The 16,658-nt window shown below is 41.4% G+C and overlaps 2 protein-coding genes across 5 annotated transcripts; one reads left to right on the top strand and one right to left on the bottom strand.

Moving 5' to 3' along the window:
* Positions 1 to 31: 31 nt before the first annotated feature.
* spryd7b (SPRY domain containing 7b) lies at positions 32 to 8,553 on the bottom strand. The gene is made up of 5 exons (XM_085766191.1): positions 8,431 to 8,553; positions 7,125 to 7,241; positions 6,543 to 6,709; positions 4,141 to 4,243; positions 32 to 1,317 (listed from the first exon to the last, which is right to left on the bottom strand). The coding sequence occupies exons 1-5, from the start codon at positions 8,534 to 8,536 to the stop codon at positions 1,220 to 1,222; spliced, it is 591 nt and encodes a 196-aa protein (XP_085622317.1). The 5' UTR covers positions 8,537 to 8,553; the 3' UTR covers positions 32 to 1,219.
* Positions 8,554 to 8,708: 155 nt separating this feature from the next.
* On the top strand, positions 8,709 to 11,871 carry trim13 (tripartite motif containing 13). Of its 4 annotated transcripts, none has more exons than XM_085766189.1 (2): positions 8,709 to 8,780; positions 10,309 to 11,871. In XM_085766189.1, exons 1-2 carry the CDS (start codon positions 8,751 to 8,753, stop codon positions 11,521 to 11,523), a joined length of 1,245 nt encoding a protein of 414 aa, XP_085622315.1. In that variant the 5' UTR covers positions 8,709 to 8,750; the 3' UTR covers positions 11,524 to 11,871. The 4 variants fall into 4 exon arrangements, with proteins under 4 accessions (XP_085622315.1, XP_085622316.1, XP_085622314.1 ...); XM_085766190.1 differs by having other exon boundaries at positions 8,732 to 8,849; XM_085766188.1 differs by lacking the exon at positions 8,709 to 8,780 and adding an exon at positions 9,309 to 9,591.
* The last annotated feature ends 4,787 nt before the right edge of the window (positions 11,872 to 16,658 follow it).

Raw genomic sequence — 16,658 nt, 5'->3', positions numbered from 1 at the left:
CAGCTGAAAGACAAACAGGACTCAAAATGGATGCCTCCAGACACAAAAGTTTAATGAATCAACAATATTTGGATTTGCTTGTACAATAACATCATTAGTGCAAACAAAGACAAGCATCTGAAATATTTAAATGTTACACTTCAGCAGCAGATATGCAATGCCAATACAACACAACAGATTGACATTTGTAGCCACATATCTCTAAAAATCAGAGAAAACAAACCAGCACCAGCTCTGGTAATATTCTGATATTTAGAATAAATACTCCATAAAAAGATCTGGGGGGGGAGGGGGCAAGAAAAGGGTGTGTATGTGTGTGTGCGTGCGTGGGGGGGGGGGGGGGACTAAAGGGCTATTCATAGAAGAGAGTTGACAGGAATCAGTTTCAATACATCTTAGTGTCATTTAAGAAAATATTTCACGTCATGAAACATTTTCCAGCACTGTCTCCTCAGCATACCTCAGTGAAAAGTCGACGTGGCTGACCCCTGGAATGTGGACTGGTTTTACATTTTGGACCATCTGTGTCTGAACGTAAATTGAATCAGTGTCTTGAAATGGTGCAACAACCCAACTTTCGATTTTTTTAAACATTTTTAAGTAAAGAAGGCAACGTAAATGTAAATGTGATAGTGTTGAATGATGTGTCAGTGCCAACAGCTGATGCTCGGTGAGTCTATAAACTAAACTCAATGGCCAAACAAATGCTTCTTTTTTTTTTCAAACAAAAGTAACATATCGCTTTTTGTGTGGTGATCCAAATAAACAAATACAAATAAATATAGTGCCAGATACCAAATTTAACATCAGGGGATTACAAATGAAAAAAGATGATTATAAAGTAAGGTCAGTCTATCATGGCTTCTGATCCTGGCGTCTACTCAGACTAAGGACATAAGCAGCAGTGGATAGAGGGTGATTACCACTAACATAAGGTAATGATTTGAGTTTCCCCATCAGCATAGACGGGAGCATCCCATAACAGCCGACCCATGATCAGAAATCATCCCCACTTCTTCAAGGATACTCCTGCGCCACGTCAGTCCGGATCAGCAGTAGAGAGACAGAGTAATCAGGGGGAAACAAAAACAACAGGCCTGCATCAAGCCACACGTTAAGATAACATTCAGTCAAGGTCAAACTGTAGTGCCACAGAGGTTGCTATGAGATATAGATGAGGACAACAATGTAAAGAGGGACTTAAGGCTGAAGTGCTCCTTTAGAAGATTTGTTGTTCAAAGAGGATCTTCTCAAATCCTTGTGGAGCAGTGTGATAGAAGTCACTAAACTGGCAGTCTAAGATGGCACTGTCATCCACTGGAATAGAAGAGAAAACAACAAACAAGCTTAGACGCCGACATTCACAAAAAAACACTTAACATTTCACAGTATCATCAAAGAAAACATCCTAAGTTATTATATTTAGTAGATAACTGACAAAACTTCACTGTGGGACTGTGTGGGTGATGATTAATCAAGTTTGACTGACAGTCGCCTGGCAACATCACAAAATAACCTCACACAGTCATAATATTTTGACTGAAATATCATGTCATTGCCTTCTTTTAAATGATTGATTGAGGACAGAGAAATACACAAATTCAAACCTGTTTCATGAGAAATAATCAAAACTGTAATGTAGGACCATGTAAATAAGAAGTTAATAAGGAACTGCCTTTTCATCAATACTTCATTACTGCAACAATTCATTTTTTTCCCCACAGAAAACATTTTTGACATGTCACAGTGGGGAAACAGGTGTAAATAATCATGACTGAAACTCCGTTTAGCTGCTTCAGTCTCAGGGTCCTGGTGATGTGCATGCTGGCCGACTGCCACATGGCCATGGCATACTTGGACACTGAATGGGACAATTACGCCAAGACAGACCGCCTGCTGTGAACGAAGACGGCCTGCAAGGACCAAGATTCATACCCAAGATGCATGTAATTACAGCTACACCATGAAATCAAATGGATGATGCTTGGTCACATTGCATGTCTATGATGATGGGGTCAGACAGAGTTGATGGTGAAATAAAGTCCAACACTCACTGACTGACCACACTCGACCATTTAGATTCTTTTCTGTATATCAAGTGAAATCTTTTTTAAATTTAATGAATTTAAATGAATCTGTTTTATTATTGTGTGTTGTATTGAGAGAAGTGACCATCAACTTCTTAGAAACCTTCAATTCCTTAGAAACACCTTGTAAGTTTTAAGAACTTTAAACTTTATCTATTTTCTTTTCTCTATTTACTTTTTTTATTCTTCTTTGCTCTTGCTTTTAACTCTACAATTTTTTTTTGTTTTTATGCTGTTCTTTTTATATGTTTTGTCTTTATGTAAAGCGCATTGAGTTGCCTTGGTATGAAATGTGCTATATGAATATAGATGCCTTGCCTTATAAGAAGCAACAAGATACTTGCTATTTCTCATTTTGATTTCTTCTTTGAACTAGTGAAACATCATTAGTCTCAGCCAAAGGTTTGTTTCAATTCAAAGTTTGCATCACTCAAGTTTAGATCAAGAAATGTTCTTGCTCTGCCTGTTTTATCAGGGGTGCATCGTGTGACTTGTGCGGACTTGAGGCAGCAGAAGTATCCCAGAATCCATTTTGCAACAAATATCAACAACGGCGGTTATTCAGAGCCAGGCTCACTGCTGAAACTAATCTCACACTGTGACTGTTATTACAATCCTTCACAAAGTTTTTCAGGTGAGAAAGAGACAGTTAAGACTCCAAACATGTCGTCAGTTTAACCAAATGACGCCTGTTTGTCATTTATCATGGCAGAAGAAGCACAGTTGAAACTAATTTAGCTAACGATGGCACTTTCATCACATTTCCGCACAAAGCCGTGGATCCTGGGACTAGTTCAACTAAATAGAAAGCCGTTGTTACCAGCCACAGCTGCATTGCTGGTACTGTTTTCATCTTGTGAGTGTTAATGTCAGTGTCAGAGACGAGTGTGGTTTGACCCATGAGTACCGAGTATTCATGTGATAATGTAGCCATAACTACCGAGTACTCATGGGCTGGAACATCGACATGTTGGCAGTGTTCATGCTGTGCTCCCATTACACGATGTTCTCTTGTTTTCTCTGTTTCTCCTGCGTTGACAAGCTATCAGCTGTGAGAAAGGCCGATCTTTGAACAGATGTCAGCGTCTTTAACAGTTAAATATTGAAGCCATAGGGTGGTGGAAGATTATCAGCACAAAAATTGGGTGGCTTCGTACATGACTCATCATGCAAATTGTTTCTCAGCTAGACAGAGAAATGGCACAACCTTCAAGCCACAACAACCTTACTGTACTGTGCAGTGACAGCAGAGGCCATATTTGCAGATCTTAGTGGAGAAATTGATTGTTTATAAGCCACCGTCTATGACCCACATTTCAGAAGCATAGTTAAAAGATTAATAAACTGTTAGTGGACATTGCTATATGACATAAGGATAGCCAACAGCTAAAAAGTTTGCCTTGCCCTTTGGACATGAATAATGTTGTTATACATGCACAACAGATAATTAAGTAAAAAACTGAACATGATATTTATAAAAGCGTTCAGGGTCATGCTCTGATCACATGGATATTATTTTCCAGCTCAGCGATGCTTTGGGGTGTTTGCACAAGAAAGCTCAAACAAATTAGTCATTAGTGTTTCTGTAAGCCAGGAACAGACAAAGCTACAAGTAAATATCAACAGTGTGCATGTTCCAACATAAACTCACCAGTCGATTTCACTGACTAGCACAGAAGAGGTAGGCGTCCAGTGAAATCATCTGCTATAGCTTAGGCCAGGGTAAATCTTGCAAATCTTATTTCTCTGTGGCAAGACTGGCCCTCTCTGCTTAAGGCTTTATTCTGAGCAGTTTTCATAATTCACTCTGGGGAAGGTTAAATCAGTTTTGTTCCACTAATGCCCACGGCACGCTAATGACCAAACTGACCAGTGTTAAAAATGTACAAATGCAGCCCTCTAGTGGAGTTAAATTGTAACTGCTGTGATGATGACAGTTCTGGGAAAGCGTTTCTACAGTCAATAATAATCACATCACTTAGTTTCAATAACAGTGAAATCATTACAAACCTTATTTAACTAGTCAGCATATGAAGCCAGCAAATTAACCTACCGTAAACAACCGGGTATACAGTGCCTCGGATCCCTGAGGCAGGACAATGCATGTTCTTTCCATTCAGATATAAGTTCAGCTCCACGTGGTCGTAAGTGATGCCCTGAGGAATACAGACAAACATTGCATTCATCACCGAATCTTTACATGTGGATCTGCATCCGTTTCAGCAACCAAAAACAAACTTTCATAAGCGTAGCCTGGTTATTGAAAGTTTGTGATGAAACCTAGTTGAAGAGCATTTCAAGTCAAGAAGAGCAGAGAAAGCAAATAAAGTATGTACATGTGTTTCCTCTCCTTCCAGCAGTTACACTGAGCCAGCCTGAGTAATCATGGTTTAAGCTTTAATTATGATTTAATCATCATTGTCAATAATATTTTTTATCCTCTTTTGCCAAAGAGTCAAAATGACACTGTGTGTGTGTGTGGCCTAAATAAAAAACAGGCCTAAGAATTGAAAATATGTGAGTGTTCAACAGAGTCACAGTTCATTATTCCAGGATTAAATGATAAAATGAATAGGTGACAATGCATGTGAAGTTTGCACTTTGCTCAATGACCCTGCAGCCTATAAGACACATGAACTGACAGGGAGCTCAGGACCAGACATGTCTCTTATAAAATTGACAGACTCTGTGGTGGCGGCGGCATTTTATGCCTAAATCCTTTACTCTTATGCAATTCAGCCACCATGCCTGTACAAATAAGAATAATATAATGTTTTACATTATTTACTTAATTCATCCATCCATACTGCTTATCCCTTGATGTGCTGCCAGGAAATTGTCAATTCATTTCTCGTTTAAGCTATTTGTACATGTATGTTCTGTGTGGACAGGCACTTAATGTCTATGTTGCTTGTATGCATTTGCATTCACTTTGTCCTTTTGTGTGTCGTTTGATAATGTTTTTTATTGTTTCATTGACTAATTTTTTGGAAAATACTTTGTTCTTTTGCTTTAAAAGTAGAACTAGATATATAGTTCACTATAACAAAACCTCAATGAGCAGGTTTCACTGAATTCAGAGTGTGATAAAAGTTTCACTGGCTGACCTGAATTCCTGTCTCCTGATTAAAAAAAACAACCAGAAGACTATGTTTTTTCCTGCACAGCCACTTAGCTTGCAGTATTACAAGTTCACTGGTTCACCTTGATAACATGTGTTGTGTTTGTGTACATGAGTATGTGTGGTGGTGGTGGTGGGAGGAGTCTCTCTATTACAGGAGTGCCACTAAAGGGCTTAGGGAGTGTCAACGTTAGCCGGTTTTGGTCTCTTCTTTATCAACGGTGTACAGTGTAATAAAATGAGCGGGCCTAGATAAAATTCAGGAAAGCATTTCTGGTGTGTTTCTGTTTTAGTTTAGTGAAAAATTAAGATTGTTTTGATAAAACCAGACGAATGTGGCAAATTCTACTTTGTGCAGATGGCACACTTGTTGATACTGACAGAGGTGTGTATGTGTCTTAAAACAGCTCCTGTCTGCCCCTGCTGTGCTTTGTGCTGCAGCCACCTGCATCCCCACGATCCTCTGCCACACACACACACACACACACACACACACACACACACACACACACACACACACACACACACACACACACACACACACACACACACACACACACACACACACACACACACACACACACACACACACACACACACACACACACACACACACACACACACACACACACACACACACACACACACACACTGCTCTACAGTTCATTTGTTCCAATACCCATGTCTGTGTTCATTAACATCAAATTTTACATAATCACTTCTGGTGGGCAAGCTTTGTTAACCATGGCAATAAAAGCTGTTTTGATGGATCAATCACAATTTATAAACTGCCAAATAGAAATTTAGTGTGCATGTGAAAAGCTTAGCCATAAACAGAGGGCGTTCCCTGCCACATCCGACCGTAGGTTTACTGCTGCTATCAGCCAACTGCCTTGGGGGAAAAAAACCTAAAATACAGATTTCTACTTCTACTGTGGGTCTGCAGGGAGTTGCAGGGCAGCCTGTTCCAGCAGGCCTCTAACAGACAATTAGAGCTTCATGAAGACTTATATAATACACACAACTTAAAGTCACATATTTGTTGAAGACCGTGAGATAGCTCACTATGTGTACAGACTAGACTGATAAAAAGGAATTAGTGCAGCACCTTTACTCTGCACAAAATCACAACATGTATCTTTTGAATGGAAACCGGTTTAACCTTACAGTCTAAATCTGTTTACACTTGCCCACTTGGATTTATTTGACAAGATGCTGATTAAGATCAGAAAGATTTTCTGTTTTACAAACAACCGGTGCCATTTAAAATGTAAAAGATTTGCTCATCAAAAAATCATTCAGGGTCGAGTAAAATAAAAAAATTCTGAACTTACAACAATGTCCCCCTCCTGGGGAAGGCTGTTTGCAGGTAGACGATTCTTTTCTTCATTATTGTGGTACACAGACCCATCATGCCTCAGGACAAGGCTGTTTGTGTCTCTGCCCATAGGCACTTGATTAAGATTCACTTTCTGCGTGGCCACACCTAGTCCCCACACACCTGAACACAGAACACAACATTAAAGTACCCAGTGTTTTCATACAAAGCCTAAAATACTTTGATGTTTAAAATAATATAAGATACAACAGAAAGTTAGAAGGTGCCATTTACAAACATAGCATGCTTAAAACTAAATGCTACATATCAAATCCAGTGTGTTACTGGAGTGTAGAGTTAAATGAGGGTAAGATTATAGACGATGGAGCAAAAATCTTTTCAGATGGTGTCCTTTTAAGTAAACAGAATCAGATCGCGTGCAGTCACAAGACAGAGCAACCACTAAGAGTACAGCATGTCAGAATCAATAAGCACCACTAGGAATGCACTAGAAAATGGCAATCTGGTAGGGAACTAAGGCAGGAGAGGTATGAGAACAGGGTGATCATCAAATAAAAAACCAAGTGCCATTGCCTACCAGTGGACTGGATCTTAAACTCAAAGTAACTTTTGTTCTGGTGCAGGGGAGCATTGGCCAGACAGCCTCCAGTGCCACATATCCTCCTGCCGCTCTTTACAATGACGACATCTGTCCCTGGGGAAAAAAAAGAAAAGAAAAGAAAAAGAAATTCATAAAAGCAAGTTCAAATGCAACCAACAACTGTATCTTAAATCTTACTATCTGACAAGGTGAATCTAGAAAATGTTTTGGTTATCTGCTTGATGCATGAGTTTCTCCTGCACAAACTGTTGTTTACTTTGTACTTCTTTGTGAATATCTGAGTAAATGTAGGTCAAATGTGTTGCTGACTGTACATTATACGTGAGGGTTTGTACGCATACCTCCTTTAATTATTGTATCTTTTATGTAAAACATTAATGTCATTTTTGTTTAGCCATTTGGACGTCCAGATATTCCTCAGAGTAAAAAAAATAGGTCAGGTATTTAAGAGAGATATTGTACACGAAAATTTGAAAACCTATAAACCAACTGAGAGTAAACACTTTTAACAAGTTCAAAATATGATAAATGAAAATGCTAATTATAACTCAGGCTAATCATAACTTAGAATATGTTTTAATTAATGTTATCCCCAATGTATGTTTGACCTTGACAGTGCTAAATGAAAGTTTCACGAGTTAAAGTGAAAGTGCAATCAAGATTTTGTGATAGAGCAGCTATAGCTTAGAGACAAATTGTGTTTCAGTATGCAACTTATGCAGTTATGACACAGAAATATGAAATGAACACGCATTGAAAGTAGACTTTTCAGTACTGTAAGAGACATGTTGTTTCTAATAGTTGAAAAAAGGAAAATATTTGCACGTTTGCAACTTTTTAAGATGTTTGTTTGTTTTTAAACATTTATCACAAGTAAAATTGATTTTGTCGATGGTATTTCAAACTGCGTCACATGTCTTACAACACATGGACCTTTAAAATTTCGCTGGGTGAAAAAAATAAGAAATGTCAATCCTGACAGCTATTAGTCGTGTCTCTGTGTGTGTGTGTGTGAGCTAAACGTTAAGATTTCACAACTATTCAGTTGATTTGTCAAGTTGTGTATTATTTTACAAACGGTCTGCACACTGACGTCCTATTTTCTTTCAACACATCTGTCTGTAAAGCAACCTATGCAAACAAAAACACGTTCATTAGCACAGTTAGCTGTTAGCCGTAGCAGCACGGAAGTAGCAAACCGTCACGTCACAGCCACAGCCGAGTCCGTAGTTACGTCGCCAATGGAGACGGACAAACCCGGGGACAAAACTCGTCTTCTTACCCATGTGGTGGGTGTCTAACTGAACCGTGGGCATTTCTTTGAGGGGAATATGCCCCGTTCCGCCGTCTCCACAGCAGCCTAGACAACACGTAAACATCGCAGCCATTCTTGTGCTCGATGCTCAGCAGCTGTAACATCCGGAAACAAACTCAGAAGAGCACGAAGGAAGAAGCCAAAGAGCAGTTTGACGTTAAAAAAAAAAACCGTCAGCGTCTCCTCATCGGACAACAGCGCCACGCCGCGGCCGGAGCGGGAACTGCGTAAGCCCCCGCTACCCCACTGTATCCAATCACAGTGGCTAAGATAGGCAGTTGCTCCTGATGGCATGGAAACAAGGGAAGAAAATCAAGGTCAAAATTTCTACACGTGACTAAGTAACTATTGGATATCGAAGTTACATAATCACAAGTGAGCAGCGAGTGAGTGAGTTTCGGGCGGATTATCAAATGTTTAATGGTGGGTGCAACGGGTGCTGAAATTGTAATTATAAACTGATAAGCGAAGAGCAGCAGCAGCAGCAGCAGCAGCAGCAGCTATCAGAAGTGGCTGATGCAGAAAGTCAGCGGTGTTGTTAGTGTTTCTCTCATCCAGTCTCTTTCAGTTTCTGCTCGCTCTCAAATCTAATCTTACCACTTGTTTTATCCAGTTAACGACACAGCATTATTAAAGTTGATGCATTCACGTAACGCGCCTTTATCGTGTTGACTGTTTACACATGCATATATTGACAAGTGCCCACGCGAGTGACTAAAGTAGGGCAGTTTTTTTTATTTATATATAGGCTATATAAAAGCCTGTGTGATGCCGAGCTGGGACTAAAACCTAGTTGACAGTTTTTCACGCTGTAATGTTTTGCATAGCAACAGCCCCTCCCCCCATCCGACTGGCAGGGATCCTCTGCAAGTTGCCCTGCAGGGACGAAAACGTAAACACCCGCAATAACCACAATAAAGCTGTGGGAAAAAATCGAAATATCAATAGCTTTCATATTGGTAGCAACGTGTCACGTTATCGCATGTGTACGGGTGCGCGAATGTAGAGAAATGAGCGCGTGTTATATTTCTGTGCGTCGCCGAAACAGTTAACTCCGCACCCGGAAAGGGCGAAGTCTGCACAGCAACAAGCGCCATGATTGCGTTGCACTGTGCGTCTCAGCAGCTGGTGAGTGATTCTTTTGGTCCAGTAGTTGCATGTTACTATGCGCTTGCAAAATCTGTCACAGCCCTCCTTCAGTACCTTGCCAACAGGAGCAACGCAAACGTGAACCCTGTTTGTCGCTAATTTGTCGCATTGGATTGGTTTAGGCGGCGGTTAATTTAGGATTCATCACAGCTAACCAAGCGAGCGTCCTGCTGCTCTGTAATACAAAGCCAGGAAAAGAAGAAGGGGGGAAAAAACAACAACAACAACGTTTATGCATGTTATATAAGTTATTATTGATTTCGACTTTGTATTCAGCTTTGGTTTTCCACGACGCGCTTTCAAGTTCCTTACAACATCCAGCTGGTTACAGAGAAAGGGAGAGCGAGGCATCAAACGCAGGATGTTACTTAACATTAGATTGGCACTCGGAGCCTTTGGCACAGCGCCTGGCAGCTTTTTGCGCGGGTACACCGCTGCAAGTCAGTTTCACTTTCAAGATGGGAATACTCCTCCAGACACAGCTGGAACCTGACTGCAACAAAAAAACAAACCTGTATCCTTTTTGCGATGCTACAGCATTTCCCGTGTGTCATTTATTGCCACCGCTCCCGTGCGTGGCAGCACCTCAGAGTGTGAGTGCGTGTTCAGTAGCACCCCAGTTTTATGAAGTGTTGATTTATTTGGTGTTTTTTAGGCAACGTGTTTTTTTGACGCCTTGGATAAATGTGTTTACAGAATCCCATGGAGCAGCTCGAAGAGGAACTCACCTGCCCGATCTGCTGCGGTCTCTTCGAGGACCCGCGGGTCTTGCTGTGCTCACACAGCTTTTGCAAGAAATGCTTGGAGGGACTCTTGGAAGGAAACCGAGGTCCGGCTTACAGGACACCTTTCAAATGCCCCACATGCCGCAAAGAGACCCCTCACAACGGCGCCAACAGCCTGCAGATCAACTACTCCCTGCGCAGCATAGTGGAGAAGTACGGCAAAATAAGGGTGATGCCTAAGATGTCTGCTTGTAAACAACACTGCGACCAGCCTCTCAACATATTTTGCGCCACGGACTTAAAGCTCATTTGTGGCTTTTGCGCAACAACAGATGACCACAAAGGGCATAAATTCTGCTCCCTGGAGGAGGCGTACGAGCGCGAGAAGGAGGCGTTTGAAGAGCTGCTGCACGGGGTGGAGAGCTGGCAGAGCGCAGACACCCTGTCCTGCCTGGAGACACTACAGACCAGTAAGAAAAGGGCTCTGCAGTCGGTGACCAAGGACGCGGAGAAGGTAACAGACTACTTCGACAAACTCATCAGCGCCCTCGAGTGCAAAAAGAACGAGATCCTGTCCGACTTCGAGACGGTGAAGCTGGTGGTGATGCAGGCGTACGACCCGGAGATCACCAAGCTGAGCGCGGCGCTGGAGGAGCAGCGGCTGGCGCTCAGCATCGCGGAGTCGTTCAGGAGCGTCTCGGACCCCCTGTGCTTCCTGCAGCAGATGCAGGAGTTCCGCGAGAGGCTGACGGTCCTCAGGGAGACTCCGCTGCCCTCTCGGAAGGAGATGGACGTCGGCCCCCTGGTGCGCAATTTCGATGTGAAAAAGTGGGATTCGTTGAGGCTCAGAGACGTGGACAAGATCTCGGTGCCCCACGAGAACGGCTCCTATAGGGTGGGGGGATCGCGGATGCAGGCAGCCCCCCGCTGGATCGCCTTAGTTACTATGAGTCTGCTGCTGCTGCTGTCAGCCGTGCATCTGCTGCAGCCTCACCACCTCACAGCCTACATCACCTCGCAGATTGATTCACTTTTCACTACAGTTTCCTCGCACTGCAGCCACACTGGTGTGTACCTGCGGGAAATGACTGACATGTGCACAAGTTTAATGGGCGCAGGCCAGGAATGCATCGTGCACTTAATTGACTCTACTGTCAGTTTTATTGGCAGTTGTAAGTTGTTTTAATTACTAGCCTGTGGCATCTCATGCACTCACAGCTACCATTTGTTTTCCAAGTGACCCGTGAGATGCACAACTACTAACGACAGATATGCACCTGAGTGTGCATATATATATATAGAAACACGTGTTAACCAAATGTCTGTTGTGTCGTTTGCTCTCTTTTTTTTGCTCAACCTCTCTGAAGCCACGGTATCAAACATAATCTCTCCTTCATCCAGAGGTTGTAGCCTTCATTTACATAGAATAGACACTAAATCACATTTCTTTTCTCAAATGTGCGACCTTTACTCTTCTTAAGACAATGACACTTTTATACTTCTCCAAGATGATCTTGATAAATAAAACTGAGAATAAGACACATCCATGTTTGTTTTTTCTACTATGCTTTTTTATTTATTTATTTATTTATTTATTTAGTGTTATATGCCAAATCAAAATACGATTTTAAGCAGAGGAAAGACAGTTGAACCATGCAAGTGGGGAATTAAACAAGTGTACAGTGTAATCTATGGCCTTTTCCCCACAGAGCGCGTCCGCACCACAGTGATGCTGCAACCTCTTCAAGGTTACACACGTTGCATAACAGGGCCCGTGTGAAAAATTCAGCAGGCTGCAGACACAGCGTGAGAGGTACGAAAGCACACGGCCCCGTGGTGTTGTGATGTCTCATGAAACCTTGAAGAAAAAAAAAACCCTGACAACTGCATTTCCTCTATCAGTGATAAAGAGCCGTATGTGTGTGAGACTATAGGTGATTGTCACGCTGCGTGCTGCACAGGCCGTCACTTATAGTTTCTACACAAAACTGACCAGCGGAGCTTCACGAGGACTCGTTCGTTACACTACTTGTTCCGGTCTATAAAGTCAAAGTCAAACATGTGCAGGCTGTCAAATTAAAACAAGTACAGTATAGTTTCCACCCTGCATCTGAATTTGGAAGAGGAGTTCCCTGTAAACCCAAAATGAAAATGCAATTTTACGGACTAAATTATTCTAAATTTGGGGCTTGCTCAGTGAAATCTTTGGCTCAGCACCAACTATGATCTGCCTTAAAATAGGTCAGGGCAAAACGGACAATGACTTGTGCATTTGACCATGTAACCTTTTCTGTATTCTCCTGAGCGTGTGCACGTTGAAGAAAGTACAGATCAACGACTTTAAAAACATCCACAGATCAGACCACAAAGTGAATCCGTGATGTCAGCAGCACTGGCCATAATTCAGGATGTAGCCTACGTCATGACACGCTGGTACATATATATAGCCTTCTGTTGCCAGGCAAATATGGGATGGAAATAAAAATAAATAAGTGCCACACCACATTAATATTTTAATTGTGACAGCACGCAAATTTAATTATAGCATAAAACAAACGTTTAACTCGATACAATTCAAGGCAAATACCCTGAATAAAGGTGTAAAACTGAGATTTTTCTGAGAAATGCTCAGTAGGCTATAGGGCGGCGTGGTGACTCACTTAAATCAGATGTGGGCCTGTGGTGAGGGTGAATCAAAAAGAAACTTCATGTCACCATCTATACAATCAGTGTAAGTGCCTAAATGACCAAATAAGTGATTAATATTTATCTGTGTTTGATCCGGTCCCGACCTCTCACAGGCTTGTTACACTGCAGGTCTGAGCGTGTGATGGCGATTTCAGCTAATGCCTCTTTCTTTAAAATAACCGCTTTGTCAATATAATATCCTCATGTTATAATAGTGAATTTACACATAAATTATTTTTTTTTATGTTGTTTTGGAAATATTGTTTCAGATGGTAACACAAGCGCTATCAAATCCTATCGGTGACTGCTATAGAGTGTATAATTTGGCACTTTTACAGATATTTAAAATATGCACGACTTTACATAAAAGCTGTTAAAAATGCATATATAAAACAAAAAAGTCACAGTCGCAATAACATGAGGCTGATCAGGTGTAAAACAAAATGTGGAAATCCAGGCAACACTTGATCAGGACTGCTTCCACATTTTGATGTGCTGTGTGTGCAGAGTCAGCAGCTTTTATAAATTCGCAAAAAATAATAATAATAATCCACCATCCTTCAGATTTAAATGGCAGATGATATGAGAATTTACTAATTTACAGAATTATTGATAGCTCACTTTGATGCTATTAACACACACACACACACACACACTCACTCAACACACACACACTTGGAGAAAATGCATTTTCTGAGTCTAATTTGTAGCCACGGCGTTATAAAATAATCCGTAATATTGTATTCAGCCGTATTTTCTTCAACATAAAAACAAAACGCACGGATGTTAAAAAATATATTTTTGATGTAAATGTGTTTTCCATTTTCAGAACTGCAAATCTTTTTTTTATATCTTAAAAAAAAGAACCTTTGCCAAATTACGCGTTTTAGTTAGGCCTTTTCGTTAATCCATAATTGTAGTTGCACATACACGTGTTAAAAATGCATAATAAGCATTAAAAAGGCCCATATGGCCAGGTCGAAGAAAACCGATGTAACATCAGTTTGTTCAGTGTGGACTGAAGGAGGGAAAAAAAAAAAACACTGAGCCTGAACTATCAGAAAAATGTCAGGTCACAGTGTAAAATGTAATCACTTCACTAACACGTTATATAACACGTTTTATTTCATATATTTTCATCAAAAAGCAAATATCTGCTCTGTATGACTTGGTTTTATTTTACACTAGGAGTTCACCTGCAGCTTGCAGTGGATTTTTTTTTCTTTAATACACAAACCAGCGATTTACCAACTGTTGTCACGTTATTCCAAAGGCCCATATCAGACAACATGCATGTAGTCATTTTTATTAGGCACGTCTGATTTGGGATTATTTTATCAGTCGGATGTCCTGGTCCAGAGGTGCGTTCAAATGCGTTTAAAATGGAGTCTTTAAGCAGTCGCAGGAAAACATATGATCTGTAGTTGCACCGTCCAGAATATAACATAGTGGGTCTGTTTGCATAAAACCGACAAAATGTGCAATTTAAAATGACTGCGTCATTTCGAGCGAGGAAAACACATCTATACCAAAAGACGTTCAATCGGGCCTGTAAGAAAAGGGATCGGTCTCATAAAATAAAATAAAAAATAGAGAGAGACTTTGAAAATAAATGCATTTTTATGTTTCATGAAGAATTCAAGCGTACAGTCTACAATAAAACCACTGTAATGATTTTAATCCGCAGCAAATCTGTCTGCGTCAGGGGCTCACTGCTGCACAGGCCGGCCATCCCAGTAGCGCTGCATCAAGGCCACGCAGGCCACAGTTTCTCTCTTCTCTGTAGATGGCGGTCCCACGTAAAGCCACGTTATCTATTTATTTTCAGTGTCAGCGAAACTAAAACACTTCACAAGAAACCTAATGTATAGGACTTGTAAAGGCACGGGTTTTTTCGTTTCGTCATGTTCAAAACACATTACAGACAAATCCGAATTTGAATTTTTTTTTTTATTATTATTATTTTTCTCAGTGTGCAGACATAGCAGTAAAAACGTGAAAGAAAAAACAAAAAAAAAGATGCTGTGTTCACATTTTAACTAGCAAAACAAGATCGTATTGAAGTGAAGGTCAACTTTAAATCTGAAACAATGTACCTGTGAGGGAGCAGAGTCGCTGTCCGACGGCACCGGGTTCGGACCGGGTCCACGGCGGGTTGTGAGTGGTCAGCTTTGCTTCAGCAGCACGATCAATACTGGAGACTTCAGTTAAGTCTTAACTCCAATATTTACGTGCTGCTACAGTAAAGCGACCGGTGCGTGAGGACGAGGAGGAGGAGGAGGAGGGTAACTTCTTTATTATGAGGGGGAAACAGCTGACTGTGTCACATTAACAATGAATGACAATGGAGACTACAGCGTATATGCAAAGAGCGATAGTGTGTTTATACTCAGGCTTTACTGCTGCAGCACAGTATGGCCTGCATCTCTGTGTAACCCACAAACCATTCCGTGCTGCTACAGCATCGCCAGAAGTGCAGTCTTGGGTCTCCTCCACTGCCAGCTCTTCTCATCTACTGTGTTGTTGTTTGTTTTTTACACTCTCTTCATCTTCCAGGGCTACCACCGCGCCGCCGGCTCGGTACCATAGGTTGGGATGGGTACTACAGACTTATCAGCTATCGTTTATCTACCCCCAAAAAAAAGGGAAGCTCCGATGATCGTCAGCATCTTTTGCAGATTGAAGTCACCTGTCCACTCGGAAAGCAGAAAGCAGGCAAGGAGGCTCTCCATCTGAAACACACACACAGAAAAAGAGAGTACATGTTAATTTAATTTTGAGGTCAGCCTGTCAAAACTCATAATTAACTGCAATTGACCAGTGTTAATAATCCAAGTGCACCATGCAGATAAAAGTACCGTATGTGGATGCCAGAATATTACACTTATGAGACTTATTTTAAAATCTTGAGATATTGATACGAAACTGTCCACTTTCACTCTGTGAAAACTTTTCATAACATTTTGGAGCCTGCAATGGCTGCAGATGAGATTTTAAACCTTTGTAACCACCACAAGGTGTGGCTGGACACCGATGCAGAGGGATAGGTCAAGTCTCTCTGCTGCAACGCCACAAGATAAGTTCTTCCCCAGATCAGAAAAACATTTATTTATAGAGCTTGCATAACGCACTGTGGCATTGTCATGTTAAGATGGTAATGGGCTTTCCCACAACACTTGAAGCACGCAGTTCTCTTTGAATGCTTTGACATTAGGACCCCTCCCACTTGACTGGTCAGACCTGGGATTAACACACTTATTGTCGACAATCCCAACCATCCCATCCCTACATGCAGATGTGCACCTAATCAACTAACGTCCTCCATCTCAGTGCGATTGGTCCCAGTCGTGTTTAAAACATTTTTACACTTCCAGGTGTTTTTCTCATACACTAAATTATTTGTGACGGCCATCCCACAATATCAACACCAACAGCTACACCCCCGTGCTCACTTAGCCTCTCGTCACACGCACACACAGACAACGGACCCGTGTGGCTGTTGAACTGTCTAACAGGGTGTGCGGCCAATACTTCAACAGAAACGATGCACTGGTGTATTTCTATACAGAAGGAGGGGGTGGGTAGGGGTGAGGGTGGGGTGGTCACTTCAGACGCATGTTAACGCCAGGTGTG

The sequence above is a fragment of the Trachurus japonicus genome, chromosome 21 (assembly GCF_045865225.1).
Source record: "Trachurus japonicus isolate A0001 chromosome 21, Traja_1.0".
NCBI classification, from domain to species: domain Eukaryota; kingdom Metazoa; phylum Chordata; class Actinopteri; order Carangiformes; family Carangidae; genus Trachurus; species Trachurus japonicus.
Note: the sequence above shows the minus strand (reverse complement) of the source record. Positions and strands in the feature narration are given on the sequence as shown.